The sequence below is a fragment of the Gossypium hirsutum genome, chromosome A10 (assembly GCF_007990345.1).
Source record: "Gossypium hirsutum isolate 1008001.06 chromosome A10, Gossypium_hirsutum_v2.1, whole genome shotgun sequence".
Taxonomy (NCBI): Eukaryota; Viridiplantae; Streptophyta; class Magnoliopsida; order Malvales; family Malvaceae; genus Gossypium; species Gossypium hirsutum.
In genome coordinates, this window is record NC_053433.1 from 83224566 (window position 1) to 83246012 (window position 21447).

Below are 21447 nucleotides of genomic sequence, written 5' to 3' on the forward strand. Positions count from 1 at the left end.
ACAAAACGGATAATGCTAAACATGTGGCTGACTTATTCTTATAAGAGATGGTGCGCCTACATGGGATACCTTGCACCATTTTATCTGATAGAGACGTAAAGTTCTTAAGCCACTTTTGGAAAGCGTTGTGGGGGTAAGCCTGGTACTAAATTATTATATTCTACTACATGTCACCCTCAAATTGATGGACAAACTGAGGTAGTCAATCGAATCTTAGGTACTTTACTACAAGCTGTTGTGGGTAAGAACCTTAAAAATTAGGAAGAATGTTTATTATTTGTTGAATTTGCATATAATCGATCTATTCACTCTACAATTAGCTATTCCCTATTTGAACTTGTTTATGGCTCTAATTTGCTAACTATACTTGATTTTGTGCCATTGCCTATAAAAAACATTTCTAATTTAGATATGGAGAAGAAAGCTGAACTGGTGAAATGCATGCATGAGAAAGTAAGACAATGAATCACCAAAATAAATGAAGTAAATGCCAAAAAAAGCTATCAAGGGGTCCAAGTAAGTTATCTTTGAGCCCGGTGATTGGGTTTGGGTCCATATGAGAAAAGAACGATTTCTGACTAATTGCAAGATGAAATTAAACCCACGTAGTGATGGACTTTTTCAAGTACTCAAGCGCATTAACGACAATGCATATCAAACCAATCTTCCTAGTGAGTATAATGTTAGTGACACTTTTAATTTTGCTGATTTTTCTCCTTTTGATATTGTAGATTCGAAGACGAATCCTTTTGTGGAAAGGGGGAATGATACGAGCAGTTCGGTTCAATTCAAATGCCATAATAGAGATGAACTTAGTTTCCCTCAAGGCCCAATCAAGATATCCAAATCCAAGCTGTTAAAGTCAAAACTCAACTTATTCGTTCAAGACTTTATTACAGAAATAAAATTTGATAAGAAGAGTTGAAGGTTCAAGATGACGGATCTTGGAGCGATGATGAATTAAAAGGGATTAATTTTGTTCGTGGGCTTGACCGCCTCTGGACATACCAATGCCCAAAGTGGAAATCCTGTACAAAAGATGTAGAAACACGATATCCGTAAGTATACTAGTCAGGTTGTAATATAGTTATAATAGAGTAGGTGAGTACTCCGAGAATCGTACCCAAGGGAGGCGAGCACTAAATTAATTCTAAATTACACATAAATAGATCTAATTAATACTATAGTCGGATTATAGTATGAAAGATTAAAAGAAGGGTTTTTGGATAAATGATAATAAAATAATAAGAAAAAAAATAACAAAAAAGAAACGAAAAGTAAGAAATCAAATAAGAAAATATATATCAAATCTGGGCATGGGTGATTAGCTCGCTTTGGTAATGGTAATCAATTTTCGTCTCGGGTTTTCTCGTTCAATCAACTAGTCAATACCCTAGCAGGATCTTCTGATTCTTCCAGTAAAATACTGAGTTGACAAGAACTACTTATCTTCCAATCTCACAATCCAGACTGGATTAGGGTTAAGGTGTTCATGGATAGGCCATACCAATTTTGGGTTAATTCCACCTAGGATTGTCAAGCCTAATGTTTATGTTCTTCCTTTCCTGAACAGCTAATTCATTAAGAAATCCCTACAAAACAGTTAATTATTCATACCTCCACTCGCTAATCCCCTACAAGAGGATTAGTTCCTCATGGATCTAGTAAACCATATAAACTTCAATGAAAAAATGAACATGAAGAACAATTTCAAAGGTAATGGTTTAGAAGAAGCCTGATTGTGTTCTCTTTAAACGCAGAATCTTCACAGAGTTTGAAAATAATTTCAAAATTTGATTTCTTCTCGAAAGCAAATAACAAGAATGTAAATAAAGTCTAAACCTTAAAAGAAAAGAAAAACTAAAGTCTAAAAGTAAAAAGAAAATTATACAAAGGAAAAATGTGTTCATAACATGTGTTAGTTGAGCCTATTTTTAGACTTAGGATGACCGCATCCTTAACCCTAGGTCAGCTGATGCTCCCAAGTTTAAAGTTGGATTGTGGACCAAAACACCTTTGGCTCATATTAATTTCACGTACAAAGGCGATGTCGTGACACACCAGGTCCTATGTCATGACATCAAGGGCAGTATGCTCAGCTTCAGGGTGTTTTCAGGGGTATGTCGCGACATCCTCAGGTTGTGTCACGACATCGAAGCCAGTCTTAGACTTCTTCAATTCTACTTCCTATGTTGCAACCTAGCGACTAGTATTGGGTTAATATGCATTCTAATGGTTCCTGCAACTCACACAACATATTAGCTCACCTTTAGGCCTCATTTGGTCCCTAAGGTCAATAAAAGACTCGAATAACACATTTTATTACACTTTAACTAAACTTACTAAAATGTAATTAAAACATAACTAAAATGCTTATGTTTAAGCTCGCAAAGTGCAAAAACTATTTTAATTTGCTACATTGAATTACAACATATCAGGGCCTAAACTCTCAGACTATGATGACAAGCCCATGTGGAAAATGTTAACAAGCTTAGTCGTTTCACTAAAAGGACCCTAATCAATCCCACAAGCTTAGGCGTTTCATATTAGGTTCGGGTTCTAGGCTTAATCTTTATTATATATGATCCCAATATTGTATTTATTAACTCTTATTATTTTATTATTATTTTATTTTAATTTTTTTTATAATTATTAAATATTTTAAGTTATTTAGGAGTTTTATGTTAACAAAAAAGTTTAGTTTAAAACTACTTGTTGTTTAAATTAAATTAGAGTTCTATTATACTTAAGAGTTTTATTTAAATTTATTTAGCTAGCCTATATATAGGCCTTTGCATTGTACACAAATCATTCAATTCATTATTATTCAACTTCTATTTTGAGTTAATAAATTCTCTTTGAGTTTTCTTTTCAAGAATTTTTCTTAAGTTTCTTCTAGAAGAGTTTTAACAATCTTTTCAGATTGTGGGAACTATCTTCAAACTTTTTCTTACCAAGCTTTCTTTCTCGGAGGGAAATTAGAGTCGCTTGAAAAGAGGTTATGGATTCTTCTTGTTTCCAAAGCTCCTTAGGACTTCTACACGCTACGCTCTATCTTTTCCATCTATCTTCCTTATTTTCTTCTTTATTATTCTATTGTTCTATTTTACTTATCTTAGTTTATTTATTTCAATTGTTAATCTTCAATTTTTTTTATCTAACTTAGATTTGTTTGTGTTTCAAGTTGTTTTAAAATCCAAGTTTCTTCATCCAAGTTTCTTCTGAATGTTTAGAGCCATAAGTCAAATCTGCAACTTGAACAAACTTTACGATTCGCTTCTGTATTCATTCACCTCATTCTTTATCAGAAACTGTGAAGAATTAACACAAACCGATGATTTGCATCAATATTTTTGCCAATTCAAGGGATGTAAGTTCAAACGTAAAGTACATTTATACTCTTATTTAAAGGTTGGACAAAGATTATAAAGGTTGGACAAAGATTATAAGTAATTTTAGATCCTGTAAATAAAAAAAAGAAAAACTATATTGTAACCACCACACAGACTTTGGAACTTATTTAAAGCTTACCTAATTTGAGTAAAATTAAAATAAAATATTATATTATTAATTTGAAACGAATTCAACAAAAGTGAAACAAGTTTTAACCAAACCTTCGTCAAGCAACCTTAATCTCCCGAAGTCCAAACATTTATTCATTAAAAGAATAGCTTTAATAATTTATATTGACTCGAATAAAATTTTATACAACAAAACTAATTAAAATTAAGTTCAACTTTATTCTAGTCACTCACTTACAAAGCAATTATGCTTAACTTTTCTCACCCAATTTAGCTTAAACAGGATTTATTAAGATAATATCATCTAAATAATTAATAATTATCTTAATTAACTTAATATAGCATGAGTCACACCCGTTTCCAAATAAAAATAAAAATTTACATGAAAAATATTACAAATTTGAAAACATTATAGGAGTTGTTGAAACATTAATTCACAAATTAAAGTTTAATAATAAAGAGGGGGAAAGAACAATAGTTAAGGGTATTTATAAAAATAAAAGTCAAAATATATTATAATTAGTTATGGAAAGGTAATCTCATTTGTGGATTTAAGTTAAAATTAGTCTAACTTGTAACTTTAGGGAGAAAACACGCAAAACTAAAACTACAATTTTATTGTCGATGCCATTCTCTTGATTTGCAATTTTCAATTTGTGGCTACTTTTTTCACACAGTATTCATACATAAGGAACTACTTCAGCTCATTGACGGAAAGAAAGGGAAAGTGAAGGTCACTTCTTTTAATAATTTCAACCGGATTTTGTACGTTCTAATATTTAAGATGAAGCTTCAAATACCCGAGATTGAAATTCCCTCAAAATCTTCATCCGCTTCTCCATTTTCCCTCCCCTTATTTCCTGCCAACAATCACATGTAAAATACATCGCGTTAGATTACCAAGGGAACTCCAAAACTATGGAATAACAACATTTGCACAGCTAAGTCTACCCAGGATTTAATGCTTGAACACTAAATGTGTGCTTCCATTTTCTCAGTACAAGAATTTAGTCTCCTAAGCCACCCTACTTGGTCGTGAAAGTAATAGCAATAGAGATCATCAACAAATTCAGGTTATATATCCTGCTTTTGCAACAAACTCCCTCTTCAGTAAAACGAGACACCAATAAATTCTCTCCATTCACCCTTTGCTCGTTAACTAGGTGTGTGTGTGAGAGTGCATGCATGCATGTCCATGTGTATCAAAATGGAACTTCTCATTTCGAATATATATACGTCTCTGTGTGTGTATGTATGCATGTTTCAATGCAATTGTCTATCGCAAATTGAAGAAGATGCTACTTTACTATAAGCACATGCATGGAAATGGTGTCTACAGACATCACATGGCTTCAACTCCCACATAATGAAGTTAGAACTAATTTCTAACTACCTCCCCTACTTTCTTGAATGATAAACAAAAATGAAATCAAACTTGCATCTAGAGTAAATAATGCATTTAATCAACTAGCAACAAATGGACAACAATCAGAAATCTTAAGGCATCTCAATCAGAAATCCAACGTAGAAACAGCCTATTTTTCTAAGAGGCCAAAGATAAACTCAAAGGTAGAATCAGAAAATGTTGGGTGTGAGTGAAAATTGGTAATAGAAGCATACCAAGGCAGCTTGAAAGCATCTTTCCACCACCCTTGTTTTGAGCAGTTGGCAACTATTTTGTTTAATCGTACAATGATCTCTGAAAAAGTTGGTCTAACAACAGCTTCTCTATGCCAACATTCTTCAATTAACCTGTTCATACATTACAATCTAGTAAACCTAGGATATTTGCATGTTCAGAACTAGATTAGCCTTAGATTACATTGCACTTTTTTCTTCTGAGAAGAAAGAAATATAAACAAACTAGGCTTTTCTTTTCAATTAAAGGTGTACGGAACATAAAACAACAAATACGTAAAAACAAAAAAAAACCCAGTCACTAATTCAATAAACTGACTTGAGGCCAGAAAGCACATCATCTCAAACACCAAACTTACTCTTTTAATTCTGGAGGATAACTTTTTGATTTTGTCTTAAGAGGTGGTCTCTTCTCTTCTAAACACATCAATTTCAAAATCTCTTCAGGAGGCTTGGGATGAAAAGGCACTACTCCTTCAATCATCTAAACTCATACAAGAACAAAACAGAAAAAGCAGTTAATACCGACTATCAAAATAAAAAGCAGCTTTAATTTGTCCAAACAAATACACCCCCTCCAAAAATCCCCACCTTGACATCTTAGTCTCATAAATCTCACTCTAACTAACACACAGAACGAACTACATCAGAAATTATCACAATGTGGGAAACAGGTGAGCATCCGATTTTTGCAGAAGGAAAATAAAAACCACATTCATATCCAGAAAATGTCAGCAAGAAACAATGAATGAAACTATTGAAGGCAATCAAACTGCCTTTAATCAGAAAGGAACATTCATTTGTGTACCTCATATAGAATGACACCAAAAGAATACGAATCAACACTCCGATCAAATACCAAATTTTTATAAAGCTCTGGTGCTGCATATACATCTGCAATCAGAAAAACCAAATTATTGGTCACAGTTTTACCGTGAGCAGAAAGAATACATGTATCGAACTTATATTAAACATCCAAAGAACTTTTTTTGTCACAAAACGTACTTGATGGATCAACATAATAGTCTGGATGTGCTAATTTTGCCTTGTCAGGTGATATTTGTGTCAATCTTAACAAACCGAATCCAGATACCTTCAATTGATCTCCATTATCCATCAAAACATTTCTGGCACCTTACCAAATTTCAAATATTAAAGAACAGTACATCACAATGAGTACAATAAAGAATTATCACTTGCTGTTTCTGCAAGCATTATATCTACTTCTACAGTGGTTGCCTTACTTTGTCCTTAAATTGCAGTGAATAATTGGCTCTGGTTTACATTCATGAAGGTAATTCATTCCCCTGATAAATCAAGAAAATAACAGCCAGTAAAGTGAAGAATCAGGAGAAATAAATGACCAGAAGCAGTTCCATCCAATATTATATAAAGGATGTGTAGGATAGAAGAAAAAGCATATTCAGCACATTATTGTCCGAGTTTAGCATAGATGAAAATAGGACTTCTGATTACTAAAGTGATAATAACAATATTTATTCTTGAAGTATAATTCAAAAAAAAAAAAAAAAACATGCCTGGCAATATCAAGAGCAAATCTTAAAGCTTTGGATGGTGATAGACGCCCTTTCTTTTGAAGATAGCTTCCCAAGTCACCCTAAAATAGAAGGATAATAACCATATCAATATTAATCTAGTGAGTAAAACGCTAAAGACTTTCTCCGAAAAAGCAAATGAATCTGATGGAACAATGCGCTGGTGCGGAACACATTTCAATAACCAAATAAAGGAAACATGCCAGAAAAGCTTAAAGTACATGCCATCTCAAGGCTGCATAATATGTGCAAAAAATTTGAAACATCAAAAGCTCTAGCATAGAAATGCAGTAAAAAGAAACAAAGTTGAATCAATAACTGACTGAACATGGTTGTGAGGTTACGCCCATTAAAGAGGGAGCCACTCCAGGAAATGGATAAGTTGTTACTCGATTCCTCCTTTCTCCACACAGGCAACATATAGTGATCTTGGTTACAAAATGCACATACATCCTGATCTCCCCCCCCCACCCCCACCTAGAGTCAATTGTTCTGCTTATGTTTTTTTATATTCCGGCACCACCTAAAGTATATGGGAGAAAATTTTTAGGTCCTGGAGGTTATGTTAATTGTCTAGTCATCTCATTTTTCACGTTTTCTCTCTAAATGGACAAGCTGCATGTTTTTCTTCAATCATGACTTAACGTAGAATCATGCATAAATATAAAATAGACTAATTGACAGAACATGAATACAGGCAAGATAGTCAAGGGGCAGGAAGTGAGAGAGAGGGGGGGGGCAACATGCTTACTTTTGGATGATACTCTGAAACAATCATCATGGGAAAATTTTGTGTAACAGCTCCAACAAATTGAACCACATTAGGATGTCGAACTTTTTCTAGTAAAGTTAACTCATGGTTGAAAGCATTTCTGTTAAGAGAATATATATGAATATAGTTGTGTTAGGCTTCGCAAGAAAATTGATAAACAAAAAGAAATCCTAAAATCCCTTTAACAAGAATTAGAAAAATCATACAACTCTCAGTAAACAAGAAATGTGCAGTAACCAAATAAACATGTGCTAAACACCATAGAAGTTGAGACAACAAAATCATCTACTTAGCCATGTAGCCTCAAAATTTGTACTGAATGCATTTAACACATCTGGTAGCATTATACCAGATAAAAAATTATTCAAGGAACTCATGCATATTCCCCAATTAAATTGAGAGAAGATACTGATATGAATGAATGAATGAATGCATACTTGGTAAAAACTACATCAAAATTTTACACACCAAGCACTTTAGCATCCAGAGGCTGTTAGAAATTTTTTTTACATCTTTCTTCAGTATTAATTATATCAGAACTAGAGCTATATTAGACTATTTTTGCTCCCAATAAGTATCCCTTAGTTTCTTCTCATTGAAATTTAGACTGCAGAACTTATCTGCTAATTAAAAGGAAAATAGCAAATCATACTTGTTTCTTACCTTGTTCGGGAATCATATGGTCAACAGTTTGAAACATTTATAGACAAGCTTATTTGCATAGCCCATAAAAACATGCATAAAAGTGAGAAAAAAGGATATGAGCAGTTCCAGACGTAAGCATGATAAGAAACACACAAATGTATTGCTGCATTGGCATCTAGACAAAAACAAGCAAGTGGCATGATGCATGAGGGTCACTGAATTCCAAGAAAGTGTAAACAGCCAAGGAATGTTCACAGTACATATGTATGTTTTCATTCACATGAGTAAAACACATCTAAAAAAGAAAACAAGGTAAGTGCATACATGGTTTCAGGGTCTGAAAAGCTGTCTGTATCTAGTATCTTTACAGCTACCTTCGTGCCATTCCATTTTGCAACTTGATATGATCCCTGGCAAGTGATTTATGTATGATATGTTAACAATCTATATAAAATAACAAATAAATAATTAAATATAAAAAGAACAAAGAGCATTTGATAGATCTTCTAAACTTCCAAACAATGATAAATATATATTCATCACGATGCAGACCTGTGCATCAACCCCAGAGACAACAATTGTAGCTGCCTAAAAGTCAGTCACGGCTATAAAAAAGTTTGCTCAAAGAAGCAAGTTTGGTGAACATTTGAGTGAGATAATGCAGAGCTGATACATTAGTCTGTCTTGGCAATCTAAAATGGTTTACCACAAAGAATATAAGATGACAGGTTGTTTTAACAAATGACGAAAATACAGAGACCATAAGAAAATGGAGGATGCATGTAACATCCAATCTAATGCCAAATAAGTCACAATTAACCTTAAAGAAAAGCATCATGCCACTTGAAAATGGAACAAAACTGAAAAGAGATCCGAATCTAGCAAAAGAAAACTAGCCTAATCATTTTCCAGCAGAATACATGAAACATAAGATACTATCTGCACATCAACCTGATCATCTTTCACTTTGGACCATACATGATCATCCAAGTAAATCAATCTAATAAAAGTAAGTTGAGAGAACCATACCTTTGTTATACCATCAGACTTCCGAACTTGAAGCTCCAATGGGTTAAGCTCGTACTCTGGAATCTCTCGAGGATTTGTGACTGCCATTGGTGTCTTCCTGATTTTCTAATATCACAGCAAATATGTAAATAGCAATCTTCATGCATGCATAAATAACAAGCAAAAGCGGAATTGACGTTTATATGGAAGAAGAAAGTTTAAGGTCATACAGGTACTTTGGCTCCACGGGCCTTCAAAATATTGTAGACATCCATATTTCCATAGTACTTCGCATCCGCAGCTGCCTGCCCATACAAAAAAGAAAATACTAACATAATCAACATGCATTTACATCATGATAAATCAAACTGCATTTGATAGGTAATCTGCTATATGTGGTATCATCAAGGGAATTAAAATTAGAATTTTGGGCTGATATTAAATCTCAGACTTATGCACATTTATCTGCCTCTTTTTCTCCCTAAATTATTCATCTTAATTTGCCAAAACCAAGAGCGAATGATTTTCCAGCAGGAGCTTTTCTTTTTATTATAATATTTTTATTATGTCAATTTTATCTTATAATATTTTATTTAAGTATGCGATATATTATAGATGGCTAGGGTTATTGAGTATCATTAGATTTAAACCTAGGGCTAGGGGTAAAACTTTGTTTGCAAGAAAGCTTAGTAGCTTGCAAGAATGGAAGTCTATATAAATAAGTTGTTGGCTTTACAGCCATAATAATTATCATTATTATTATTCTTCTTAGGTTTTCCCTAACCCTATGTTTGGATAATTAAAAAAAAAAAAGACAAGAAAGGAAGGGAAGGGGAGGGAAAACAAGGTGAAAGGAACGTAAAGAAATATTTATTTCTTGTTTGGATAGCTAAAATTAATACAGGAAAGGAAATGAAAGGAGTTTTAACATTTGTTTTTTTGATTAAGATGTGGAAAGTAAAGTAAATGATCTGTTTAAATAATTTCTCCAATTATAACTTTACTTAAATAACATGATACTAGAATTTATATTAGGGTTTGCTATTGAGCAATGGTTGGATGTGTTAGTGGTCGAGGAAGACGAAATCAGTGTCAAGAAGCAGAATTGGCTAGCTATGATGTGTGACTGAAATTGTCGGCTGCAGTTTATGCTTGACCGCGACAGGAACAAAAGGGAACCTTGATGGAGACTCTGAAGGGTGCCCACAATTTGACATACCGGAATGTAGTCTCAATGAAAAATCTGATTTTGGGGAGAAAGAGAACTCCTTTCTTGATGCTGGACCCGCAGATCATGCGGTACAAGATGGATTGGAGGAGCAGTTAGTGTATGCTCTTGAATTAAACAAGGGTGGAATTAACATTGAAGTTAATGATTTCCATGACAAGGTGCATGTGGACGAGAAAGATTATGATATGTTAGAAGTTAGAACCAATCTATGATGAATATCCTAAGGAAATAAAGAAGTTTATCTGCTTTAGGAAGAAATCGAGGAAGAATCCTTGATCGTTTGTGATGCATTGACAACCACAACCTTAGTGGAAGGAGAGGATTGGAGGCGAATCAAGAATCTCCTAGATATGTCAAGGGACGCAACATCCAATGATAATTTTGGAGTAAAAAGAACTGATTCTGTTTCTACAATCAAAACAGATTCTGTTAGGAGAAACTTAGTGTTGAACACAAGAAAAAGCAAGAAATGTTGGAGGGAAGTAATACTGCAAAAAGTGATGCAGTTTTTGGAAGAAAAACAGCTTGCATCCAACGTGAAAGCTAACTTTTTCAAAGCTGCAACTAAAAATCAGGTTCCAGTGGTTTCAAGTGAAATAGACTGTGCTAGAATATCCTCAGAAAAAGGAGAGAATCTCGGAGAAAAAGGCATGAATGAGGACTTTCAATTAATGATTTTGCATGACCATCTTCCTTGGCAACCGAATTTGCATCTTATTTTGATGAGCCTCAACCATCAACGTGGATTTGTTCTCTAAACTTTTGCCTAGAGTTTATGTTGGAAGGGGAATGCAGGAAAGTCAGTTTGCACATGTAAGGTACATTCCTTTTTGTACAATGCTTTTGTGTGCCAAGTTCGCATGCAACTATTTTATCCAAATAAAAGCAATGCTGCAACCGACTAAAACAAAATATGAGTCTTCACCAGATTGTGAAAATGCTTACTGGACAGGATGCTTTACAAGCAGACCAACTTTAAAATTTTATTTTAGAATACTAAGCGTCTACTATTTGGCAGCAAGGCAACTTGAATTTTAAAAAGGGAAGCATGATTAGAGGCCAAATACAGACTCATTGGCAGATACTCGGTTTATTGCTAAACATCATGTTGAGGTTGTTGCATCTTCACTCACTTGCTTAGCTGATGCGAAGTCATCCACGGGATATGGGGATTCAACCACCAATTTCCAGTAGTGTCCACTTCTGAATATACCTTAGTGCCTTGCATCAGATACTGACCTGTCTAATGGAAATAACTTGATTGTTGTGATCTACAACTTTTGGGGATGGAAAAGAGAGGACATAACATGTTTTATTGTTGTTAATAAAGCTGTTATTGTTCATGATTATGAGGGCGGAAAAATTGAGTCACAGCTTGTTCCCACAGTAGATGTCTATGTGGAACTAAGCTATTATGCTAGAGCATATTTAGGAGCTAGATCAACATCAAGAGAAGCAAATAGTGTGAAAGAAACTACAAGGGCTGAAAGGGCATCTGTATATGCAAAAAGTGTTGCACAGAGCATAGAAGCTGATACAACAAGTGCCACACCACCTTCAAGATTTTCCTCTCTACAATCTGCTTTAAGGGGGGCAAAAATTGGTGTTTGGGGCAAAAGTAGTTCTTGCTTTTGATGCAAATGGAATTTGAGGTCAGGTTTAACTGATCTATTCCTGAGGGCAATGACCTTAGTGGATTTTGTGAAGATCATGGTTTCTTCTGTGCTGCTACCTCGCTATGCCTGGACAGTTCTGGAGGTGATGTTCAGAAGCTGGTTGTTAATGAACTTTTTGTGGTTGCATCGAATGAAAACCAGTCCCTTAATGTTGTTTGTGAATGACATAGAGAAGTCTAGAAATAAAGATGGAGGCTAGCTACAGCAAAAACAAGCATGACAGATCTTGTATCAAGGTTGAATCAAGAAGTTGCATTTGGACAGTTTCGAGAAACAAAGGTCAAGGATTTGGTAGTGGAACTCAAAACCACTAGAGAATATTGTGATGAAAACATGCAGCAAGGTTTTTTATTGAAAGAGAAAGATTTACTCAAATATAGTGGAATATGGAGTTAGTTTGGAAGCAATGTTTGGGGATGGAATTGAAACTAAAGAATGAACAAGATGAAAAGGCACATGTTGAGTCATTAAAGATATTAATCATGGAGAAGAGGCTGCAAAGAGCCGATCTAGAAAATTATGCTGAAGTGGTGAAACTTTTCTCACCGGAGTTGAATTTTTCAAACAGGGGAGATGAGACAGGAGCTTTTCTTTTTATTACAATATTTTATTATGACAGTTTTATCTTATAATATTTATCTAAGTATGGATATATTATAGACGGCTACTATCATTAGGATTTAAACTTAGGAATAGGAACAAAACTTTGTTTACAAGAAGGCCTAGTTGCAAGAATGAAAGTCTTTGAATTAATAGAAAATTAGAGGTTTTCTATAACCTAAGTTTTCTAGAGTCCATCTTCTTTCCTATTCATAGTTCAGCCCTAATTTGTTAATTTACTACCTGTTTTCTCCCCTAAACCACACCACACGAGATCCCAATATTCAATCAAAGCTAAATAGCTTAAGCATTGAAACAAAATAACATCTTTAAACTTCCATGTTCAAAACCAATAAGTTGTATGAACAAAACCGACCAATAAAGATGATTAATCACAATGATAACAATGAAATAGTTGAAACCTGCAAATAAATAATAACTTTCCCCACAATTCGAACAAATAAAGGATTAAAAGAAAACGGACAAAAAATAAGACAAAATGAATAAATAAATAAAAAAGGAAGAAGAAGAAACGTACCGTACTACCCCAACGGTCACGGGCATCAATATTAGCCTTCCTAACAAGAAGAAGCTTAACAACCTCAACATGACCTTCACAAGCAGCGATATGCAAAGCAGTACGGCCATCCAAATCAATACTATTAACATCAACGCCTTCATTCAACAAATCGTCCACTCCTTTGGCATCCCCTCTACACGCCATGAAGAGCAGCTGCATGGTCGCGTCAAGGTTTTCCGGCACCGCCATATCATCGTGGAGGGGACTCCGCCTAATTGGGTCCAGCGACGACTGCCGACCAAAGCTGAATCTTTGATTGTTCTTCCGAGGGTCCAGCGATGTCTGCCGCGTGAACTGGCGGCTGAAACTCTGTTTCATTGACCCGGTAGAGAACTGGCGGGAGATTCCCCGGTTTAACTGATCTGCTAATGCCATGGTGGTTTCTTAAGATAAAATTAAAAGGGTAATCCAGAAATTTGGAACAGCAACACAATTCACATAATCATCGATAAAACAAGGGAATGTGAAGAGTAAATCTGGATTCGGACGATCGAGAGCCAAATGGGGGGAGAAAACGGAGAAGCAAGTTTAAGCTCAGGGATCCCGATATCGAGCCGAAGCCTGAATGAGGAGATGAAGGATAGAAGATTTGAGATCCGAGCGAAGCGCAGGGGGCCTAATAAGAAAAGAGAAAATCAAGGCAAAAAAAACGATGGTCGAAACTTGGCTTTTGGTTTTTCTCCTTTGCTTGTTTTTTGTTTCAACCCACGAAACCACCGAAAATGGCGTTCACCTAAATATTCATTGATAGTGCTGTCTATCTTATTACAACGTACAACGTTGTGTTTGTTGTGAGAGACAAATGCCGAAAAAAATCTATAATTTATTCTTTGAATTAAATTCAATAATAATTATATTTTACTTTTTAATGAGTAAAAATTTTCAAAATGTTATCCAAGAGATTTTTTTATTTTTCTAAAAAATATAAATAATTACATCTAGATTCAACTATCACTATATTCAATTTGATTTTGACTGACTTTTTCTCTAAAATAAAATAAATATTAAAATTACACTTAAATTTTATTTTAATATACAATATTTAAAATATAAATTTTGATTTAGTATAATTATACATATAAAATTTTGATCTTAAGTCAATTTTATTATTTAAATAAATAAATAAATTATTTATTTATTTTTGTATTTGATTAATATAATTATTTATATATAAATATAAATTGATACTGAACTGATAATATTATTAAACTTAAATTAAATTAAAAATTTATATATAAAATTGTACAAAATCAAAATTTATAGCATTCACATTAAACTAAATTTTTTGAGTAGTTTTGATTTTTTTTCTTTTCTAAAACTAAAATACTACATATTAACTATTTTTTTAGAAAATAAAAAAAAACCGATTTTTTTAGGGGTAGGAAAAACGAAATTCTTATGATAGATGAAATTTGTTATGTGAGAGATAATATAATATCTAAATTATTATTTTTCTTTCAAAGTTATTTCTAATATTTATTTTTATTTTTATGACGTTTTATTTATAAAAAATATTAAAAATAATATTATATAATATGGAGAAGGTTTAATTTAAAAGTTTTGAATAATGTATATAAAAATTACTTTTTATGACATGTTGCATAAAATTATTCTTTTGATTAATAATATAAAATTTTATGATAATTAAACAACATATTATTATTATTTATTATTACTTATTCAGTGTGTGGAACTTAAAATTAATAAGTGATCGTCAATGGAGAGAATATAATATATTTATAGAAAAATATTACATTTCATTTTTGTACATGCTTCAAGCTTAATGTCACTTTCATTATTCTAATGTGATCTTTTTCCCTCTTCAAACTAAAGCATATTAGCACGTGTCGCCCCCTTAAGATAATCTTAGTTGTTTGGTTTCGGCCGACGTAAATATGAAATAGTGTCATAAATATAATACGATACCTAATGTATATATAATAAATGGTATGGGCAAATAAGATACACTTATTCTTAGTAAATTATTTGAATTTGATGGTAATGTTTATTAATTTATTTTTAAGTTATTTTGTGAAAATATTATTAAAAAAATTCTTTAAACATTTTTAAAATTGTCAATTTAAAGTAGGTTTAAATATTTTAGTGGTTAAATATCGATATTTAGGGATCAATAATCAAAATAATTTTTATAGAGTAAAGTATTCATATATATTCTTGAAGTATAAATAATTAATTCAAAAGTACTAATAATCGATACATCACTATGAGATATAGATGGCTAATTCAAAGATATATTATTGTGTAGAATTGTATTATTAAGTATTTATTATCTAACGATTTTAATTTTAAAAAAGTAAAATTAATTTAATAATTTTAACCTAAGATTTACCTACTTATTTCACTTTTCTTAAAAGATTTTATAGTAAGTAAAATATTAATATGAGATTCCACAATGATTTATCAAAACAATCCAAAATTGGATGTTTAAACTTTATTTGAGGATTTTTTTTCTTTTTAGTGAAACAAATCTTAGGACTATTGATAAAAAAATCCACAAATATTTAAAACAAACTTTAAAACTTTAAAACAAACTTTAAAACACAAATACTAACCCTTTTTTCTTTTAATTTATGCGTACAAAAATATCGACAATGCCCAAAGAGCAATAAAACAGAAAAAGTACAAAAGTTAAATATCCGACTCTTAACAAGTGGAACTGCAGTTAGGGATTGGTGGGACACTGATGACAAGGCATGGCTCCCACCAACAATTGACTCTACGGAAAAAAAACATTGCCTGCTGTCAGTTTCATATAATATTTTTTAGGGAGATTGGGCCCACATTTAAGCCCCCGATATACGGAATTGATTTCCTTCATCTAACTTTTTCCTTCTAATATATTTTTATATATTATAATTTAATTTGATTTTAATTAAAGATTTTTTGGGTTTTTTATATAATACCTATTTTACCCATAATTTTTCCTCCTTGAAGGAAAAAATGTGTTCTCGTTCTAGTTTTTATACTATGATTGAATCGTGTAGTAATAAGACATTATGAGATCCAATTTTGAAAGCTGTCCTTCCAAAGAGCCCATCCCTTCCTTTAATGCTGCTTTCATTACCAAACAAAGCCATAACAATAATCTATCTACCTTTCTGAGATTTGTCATAAAATTAAAAAAATGTTAGCTTTTTCCATAACATCACTAGACATCGTTTTAAATTTAAAAATTTTAAGAATTATATTTTTTGAAATAAAATTAAATCCTCACATCATTTTTTTTTGAATTAGATTGAACTTTTGTATTTTCGATTTTTGTAAAATGAAAATAACTTTGGTGAAAATAAATGTTTAAGAGCTAAAATGAATGGTCGGAATATTAAAATATTAAAAAATATTTTTATAATTAAATTTATATAGAATATAATAATATTATTATTAATTAATAATTCAAATTTTAAAATACATTATTAACAATTCGCTCTCGATGTCAAAAAAAAAAAAGGAAAAAGATCTCAACCTATTCGACCCTTTGGATACTCTTTAGACTATTTTGAAAAAATAATATATATATGTATATAAGTTTATTGGTTTGACTAGTTCAACAAATTGTGTTGTGACTATTTTTTTTCTTTTATAAAATTTTAAATAAATTATTTGAAGAAAACGTTGGATCTTATTTGCACTAATCAGTGGTTTAAGCTTGAGTGTAATTAGGGCAAATCACATCCATTATAGTCAATGTTGACAAGTTGGGGTAAAGACATGTGGACATGTCATGTCGAGAGTTGACTGTAAAATTGACTCTAAATTCCTACGATGTTAAAAATAATCGGTAACGATAATTTTAAATTTTTAACTTGGGTTTATTATTATTTTATATAATATAGGGCGAGTGACAGACTTAATATGTTAATCTTGAAAGGTTAACTTAAAAATAGACATGCTATGTAACAATAAATTTACATATATAAATAATTGATTCAAAATAAATATTATTTCAACGATTTAAAAGAAGTAATATTTTAATATAATAATTAATTTAAATATATAAATAATCTATTAAGAAGAAGAAGAAGTAATATTTCACCATAACAATTGATTTAAACATATAAATAATCGATTTTTAGGAGAACTAAAATATATATACAAAGGAAGAAATTACAAAAATCTTAAACTTTGGGGGCCTACTTATATTTTTGAGAGGCCCATAGCATATCTACAAATGGCTAAATTGTTAAAACTTAAAAATTTAAACCTTGGGGGTCATGGCTCCCCTAGTTCTTTACTAGGCTCTACCATTAATAAGGGTGAGAATAGAGTGATACAATTTGAATTTGTGTTTCATGAATCACGTTTCATATAAATTAATATTTAATATAACTTAACTAAAGTTTATAATTTATCCATTTCAATTAAAAATTAAATAATTGTATTCAAATTTTTTAATATAATTAAAATATACTAGATTTTGTCACATTCATTATGTGAGGGAAATAAAATATTTTATGTTTAAAATATTTTCAATAACTAATAATATAATTTATTTTAATTGTAAAATGATATTTCTATAATTTTTTAACCAAGTTGGTATCTGATTGACTCGTGAAACTAACTTAGTCAAGTGCTTAAATAATGTATATATACAATTGTTGAAAGCAATAAAGTATGTATAATAAAATTAAAGTGTAAATATTATATTATAATAAAATTTTGGTTTAGTGTTAAAGCTAATATTTTGTTAATCTAACCACATGAAAATTTTTTATTGAGTTTTTTTTTAAAATAAAAAGATTAAAATAATCTTAAAAATATAACTTATTTCAATTATAAAATGATATTTTCATAATTTTTCTAACTTTGTTGGTGCCTGGTAAACTTGTGACACCAACTTAGTCAAAGGATTAAATAATCAGTGGTGGAGCCACGTTGAGGCCCAGAGGGCTATGGCCCCCCAAAGTTTAAAATTTTTAATTTAGTCCTTTATAAATTTACACTATGACCCTTCCAAAAATATAATTAGGCCCCCCAAGGTTTAAGATTTTTACAATTTTCCCCTTTGTATATGTATTATAGCTCTCCTAAAAATATAAGTAGGCTCCTCCAATATTTTTATAGGATTAAAAATAATATTAAAAAAATTATTCTTGTTATGAATATCTTATAAAGTACATTTTATATTACTTTCATATTTTATTTGTTCTTTATTCTCCCCATCTCTCTTTATTTTATAACACGTTATTAGCACGATCTTACTCAAAGTGATAGTTACTTTTATCGACGATCAAATTTATCCTCCATGATTTTCAATTTCTTTGACGGCAAGATGCAAAGTTTTTATAGGAAGTTTCTTTTATTTAATACTTCATATCTAATTATTATTTTTCATTCTTCTTTCATTATATGTTATCATTGTTTTGATTAACTTATTTTACTTTTTTGTTGTTAAGGATAGTGAAAGATTTGATATCGTTATCCATATGAAATCAAGAACATTTTCAAACTATCTCATACCTTGTAGTGATGACGATGATATTAAAGATCTTCAGGTATATTTTACTATGTTTTATTTATTGTTTATTATAATTGGAGACTAACCATAACAACATGCATAGATAGATTTTGATTTGAAATCTCACGCATGTTTGCGATGGTAATTATGAAATAAAGAATCTATTGGGATGTTTATAAGTCCGTCCTACTAGATTTGTTGCATTCCCCGAAGTGAATGTAAACATAAAGAAAATAAAAGATATACTCATGGACCACTAAAAGAGGGAATATAGTAATAAATAAGAGAACAATGAAAGTTCTCAAGATAACTTTTCAAAAGGTAAAGATAACTTATGTTATCAATGTGATATGAAAAATTATTAGCTACATATGTGGCATATGCCCAAATATTTTGTTTCTATTAATATTCTTTGAGGAATGATATGAAAATGTAGTAATGAATTCTATCATTACAGATAGAAAATATTTATCCTATTTGGTACTGAAACAAACAAATATTATTCCAATATTTGATAATACAAAATTAGTTGAAAGCTCCAGAAGAGCTAATATATCACTATCTAAAAAGTACAAAATTTGTGAATGCATTACTTTTAAAAGTTATTTGTAATGGATCTCATGTTGAGATTGTGCATGAGAAAAATATTATATTTCATATGGATAAAAAAAGGGGATTTAATTATTAATTTATAATATTTATGATATTCTTATGTCATCATCCATATTAAATGGTTGAAAGCAAAATAATTGACTGTGAAAGATCTACTCATGAGCGATAGAATATGACAATTCTATCTAAAGCTTATTATGGTTGGATGCACCTAAAGTTGCAAGTTTCTAAAAAAAAACTGTGAGTATAACTTTACAGTATTTAGTATAAGTTCTCAATTAAAATTACGTGGTAAAATATTACTGATGAGAACTTGCAAGAGAGAAAACTTATGTATGAAAAATCATTGGTTTTATACCTGTTGTACACTTGGAAAATAAGATCCACTCTCAAAGTTTGCTATTAATAGATTTTTGGGCATTTGAAAATTTTGGCATATTCCCTGAAGCGAATATTGGTTACAATTATTCGGAAATTATATTTATTGACTTGGTGGCATTATAGACTTCATATTAATTTAGACATTTCCAGTAGTAAATGTTACAATAGTACTTATATGTGGATACAAATTAAAAGGAATGATAATAAAATTATCAAATTGTTACAATTTAGTACAATTGAAACACATGTTAAAGTAAACCAGAAGTTTACTAATACAAATGTGTTTACTACTTGGCGTGACCAGTTAGACTATCCTGGATCGTATATGATGCAAAAATTAATTAAAAATTCATATGGACATCCATTAAAGAACCAGAACATTTTTTAATTTAAAGAATTCTCATTTGTTGCTTGTTCTCAATAAAAATTGGTTCTTAGAAACTTACTAGTTAAAGTTGAGATTTAATGTCTTGCATTTCTGAAATGAATATGGGCTCATTCATCCACCATGTGGATGGTTTTGATATTTTATGATTTTGGTATATGCATCTACAAAATAATCACATGTGTTATCAACTTGCAACCTGCCGTTTGCGAGATTGCTTGTTTAAATGATTAATTTCAGATTATGCAATTAAAAAAATTTATCTTGCTTATGTTGGTGAGTTTACATCCCAAGTTTTCAATGATTATTGCATGTCAATTGGGATAAAAGTTGAACATCCTGTAACTCATGTTCACACACAAAATGATTTAGCTGAATTGTTTATCAAATGCCTCTAACTAATAGCTAAACCATTACTTATGAGAACAAAACTTTCTATTTTAGCATGAGATTCATGCTTGTATTGATTTACATGTTGTACGCATCAAGCCAATAAATTATAAATACTCCCCATTACAATTGATTTTTGGTCAAGAACAAAAAATTTTCCATCTTACAATTTTTGAATGTGCGGTATATGTTTCAACTGCTCCACCACAACGCATAGGTCATAATAAGATATTGGGAATGTATATTTATATGAGTTTCCTTATAATATTTTTGAGCAATTAATTTGAGATTTAATTGTGACATGAGTTGTCAGTTTTCCCAACATTAGGGGGAAAGAAACAATAACTTGTAATGAGTTAGGGGGAGAGTAATTAAACCAGAAGTTCAATAAGGATAACTCATTACAAGTTAACTGTTAGATGTATTTACAACCTTAATGTGAATAACCAAGTGTTATATACCATCTAATATTTTAATTTGAATCAAAGTCCTAGTAGGACAATCAGTTAGAATAAATAATAGATTGATCGGTTCCAAAGATGAAAATTATTCTAGATAATCATATAATGGAGGCGGGTGCTCTAAAAGAGACCCAAGACATAACTAATAAGTAAAATTTTAGAAGAGATTCAGGTACCTGAAATTGAATTTTAAAATAATGAAAATGTAACACCCTAACCCCGACTTAGACGTCCAGACCAAACTCAGGGAGTTACAAACATCATACCAATCGTTAACAAGTTAATATGATAGATAAACCTAATTACAGAACTTCAAATAGTCACCAGAAAGGTTTGGTGCCCAAACATCATAGATCCATAACATATTAACAACATAGTTTCCTATTAAGCATAATAAATTAATAAAGCTAACTGAGCCGCCGCGACATCGATCCCGTTCAGTTCAGTGGGTCATCTGAAAGCCAAACATAACAAAATGAGTTGTGAATCTAATGCGTAACAAAGAATAAGTAATT

At 31.2% G+C, this 21447-nt stretch overlaps 1 protein-coding gene across 1 annotated transcript; it reads right to left on the reverse strand.

The window, feature by feature from the left end:
- Positions 1-4119: 4119 nt before the first annotated feature.
- On the reverse strand, positions 4120-14056 carry LOC107896890 (integrin-linked protein kinase 1). The gene is made up of 12 exons (XM_016822188.2): positions 13186-14056; positions 9371-9445; positions 9162-9266; positions 8457-8542; positions 7467-7587; positions 6698-6777; positions 6404-6466; positions 6165-6286; positions 5968-6053; positions 5519-5643; positions 5142-5273; positions 4120-4381 (listed from the first exon to the last, which is right to left on the reverse strand). Exons 1-12 carry the CDS (start codon positions 13600-13602, stop codon positions 4375-4377), a joined length of 1419 nt encoding a protein of 472 aa, XP_016677677.1. The 5' UTR covers positions 13603-14056; the 3' UTR covers positions 4120-4374.
- Between the last annotated feature and the right edge of the window lie 7391 nt (positions 14057-21447).

Bases quoted from the DNA above. Each gene is read 5' to 3' on its own strand.
- LOC107896890 (XM_016822188.2), bottom strand. From the start codon at position 13,602: ATGGCATTAGCAGATCAGTTAAACCGGGGAATCTCCCGCCAGTTCTCT. The intron at 9,267-9,370 runs GTATGACCTTAA...CTGTGATATTAG, and splicing joins CCCGTGGAGCCAAAGTACCT to AAAATCAGGAAGACACCAAT. The intron at 6,054-6,164 runs GTACGTTTTGTG...TTCTGATTGCAG, and splicing joins CTATTATGTTGATCCATCAA to ATGTATATGCAGCACCAGAG.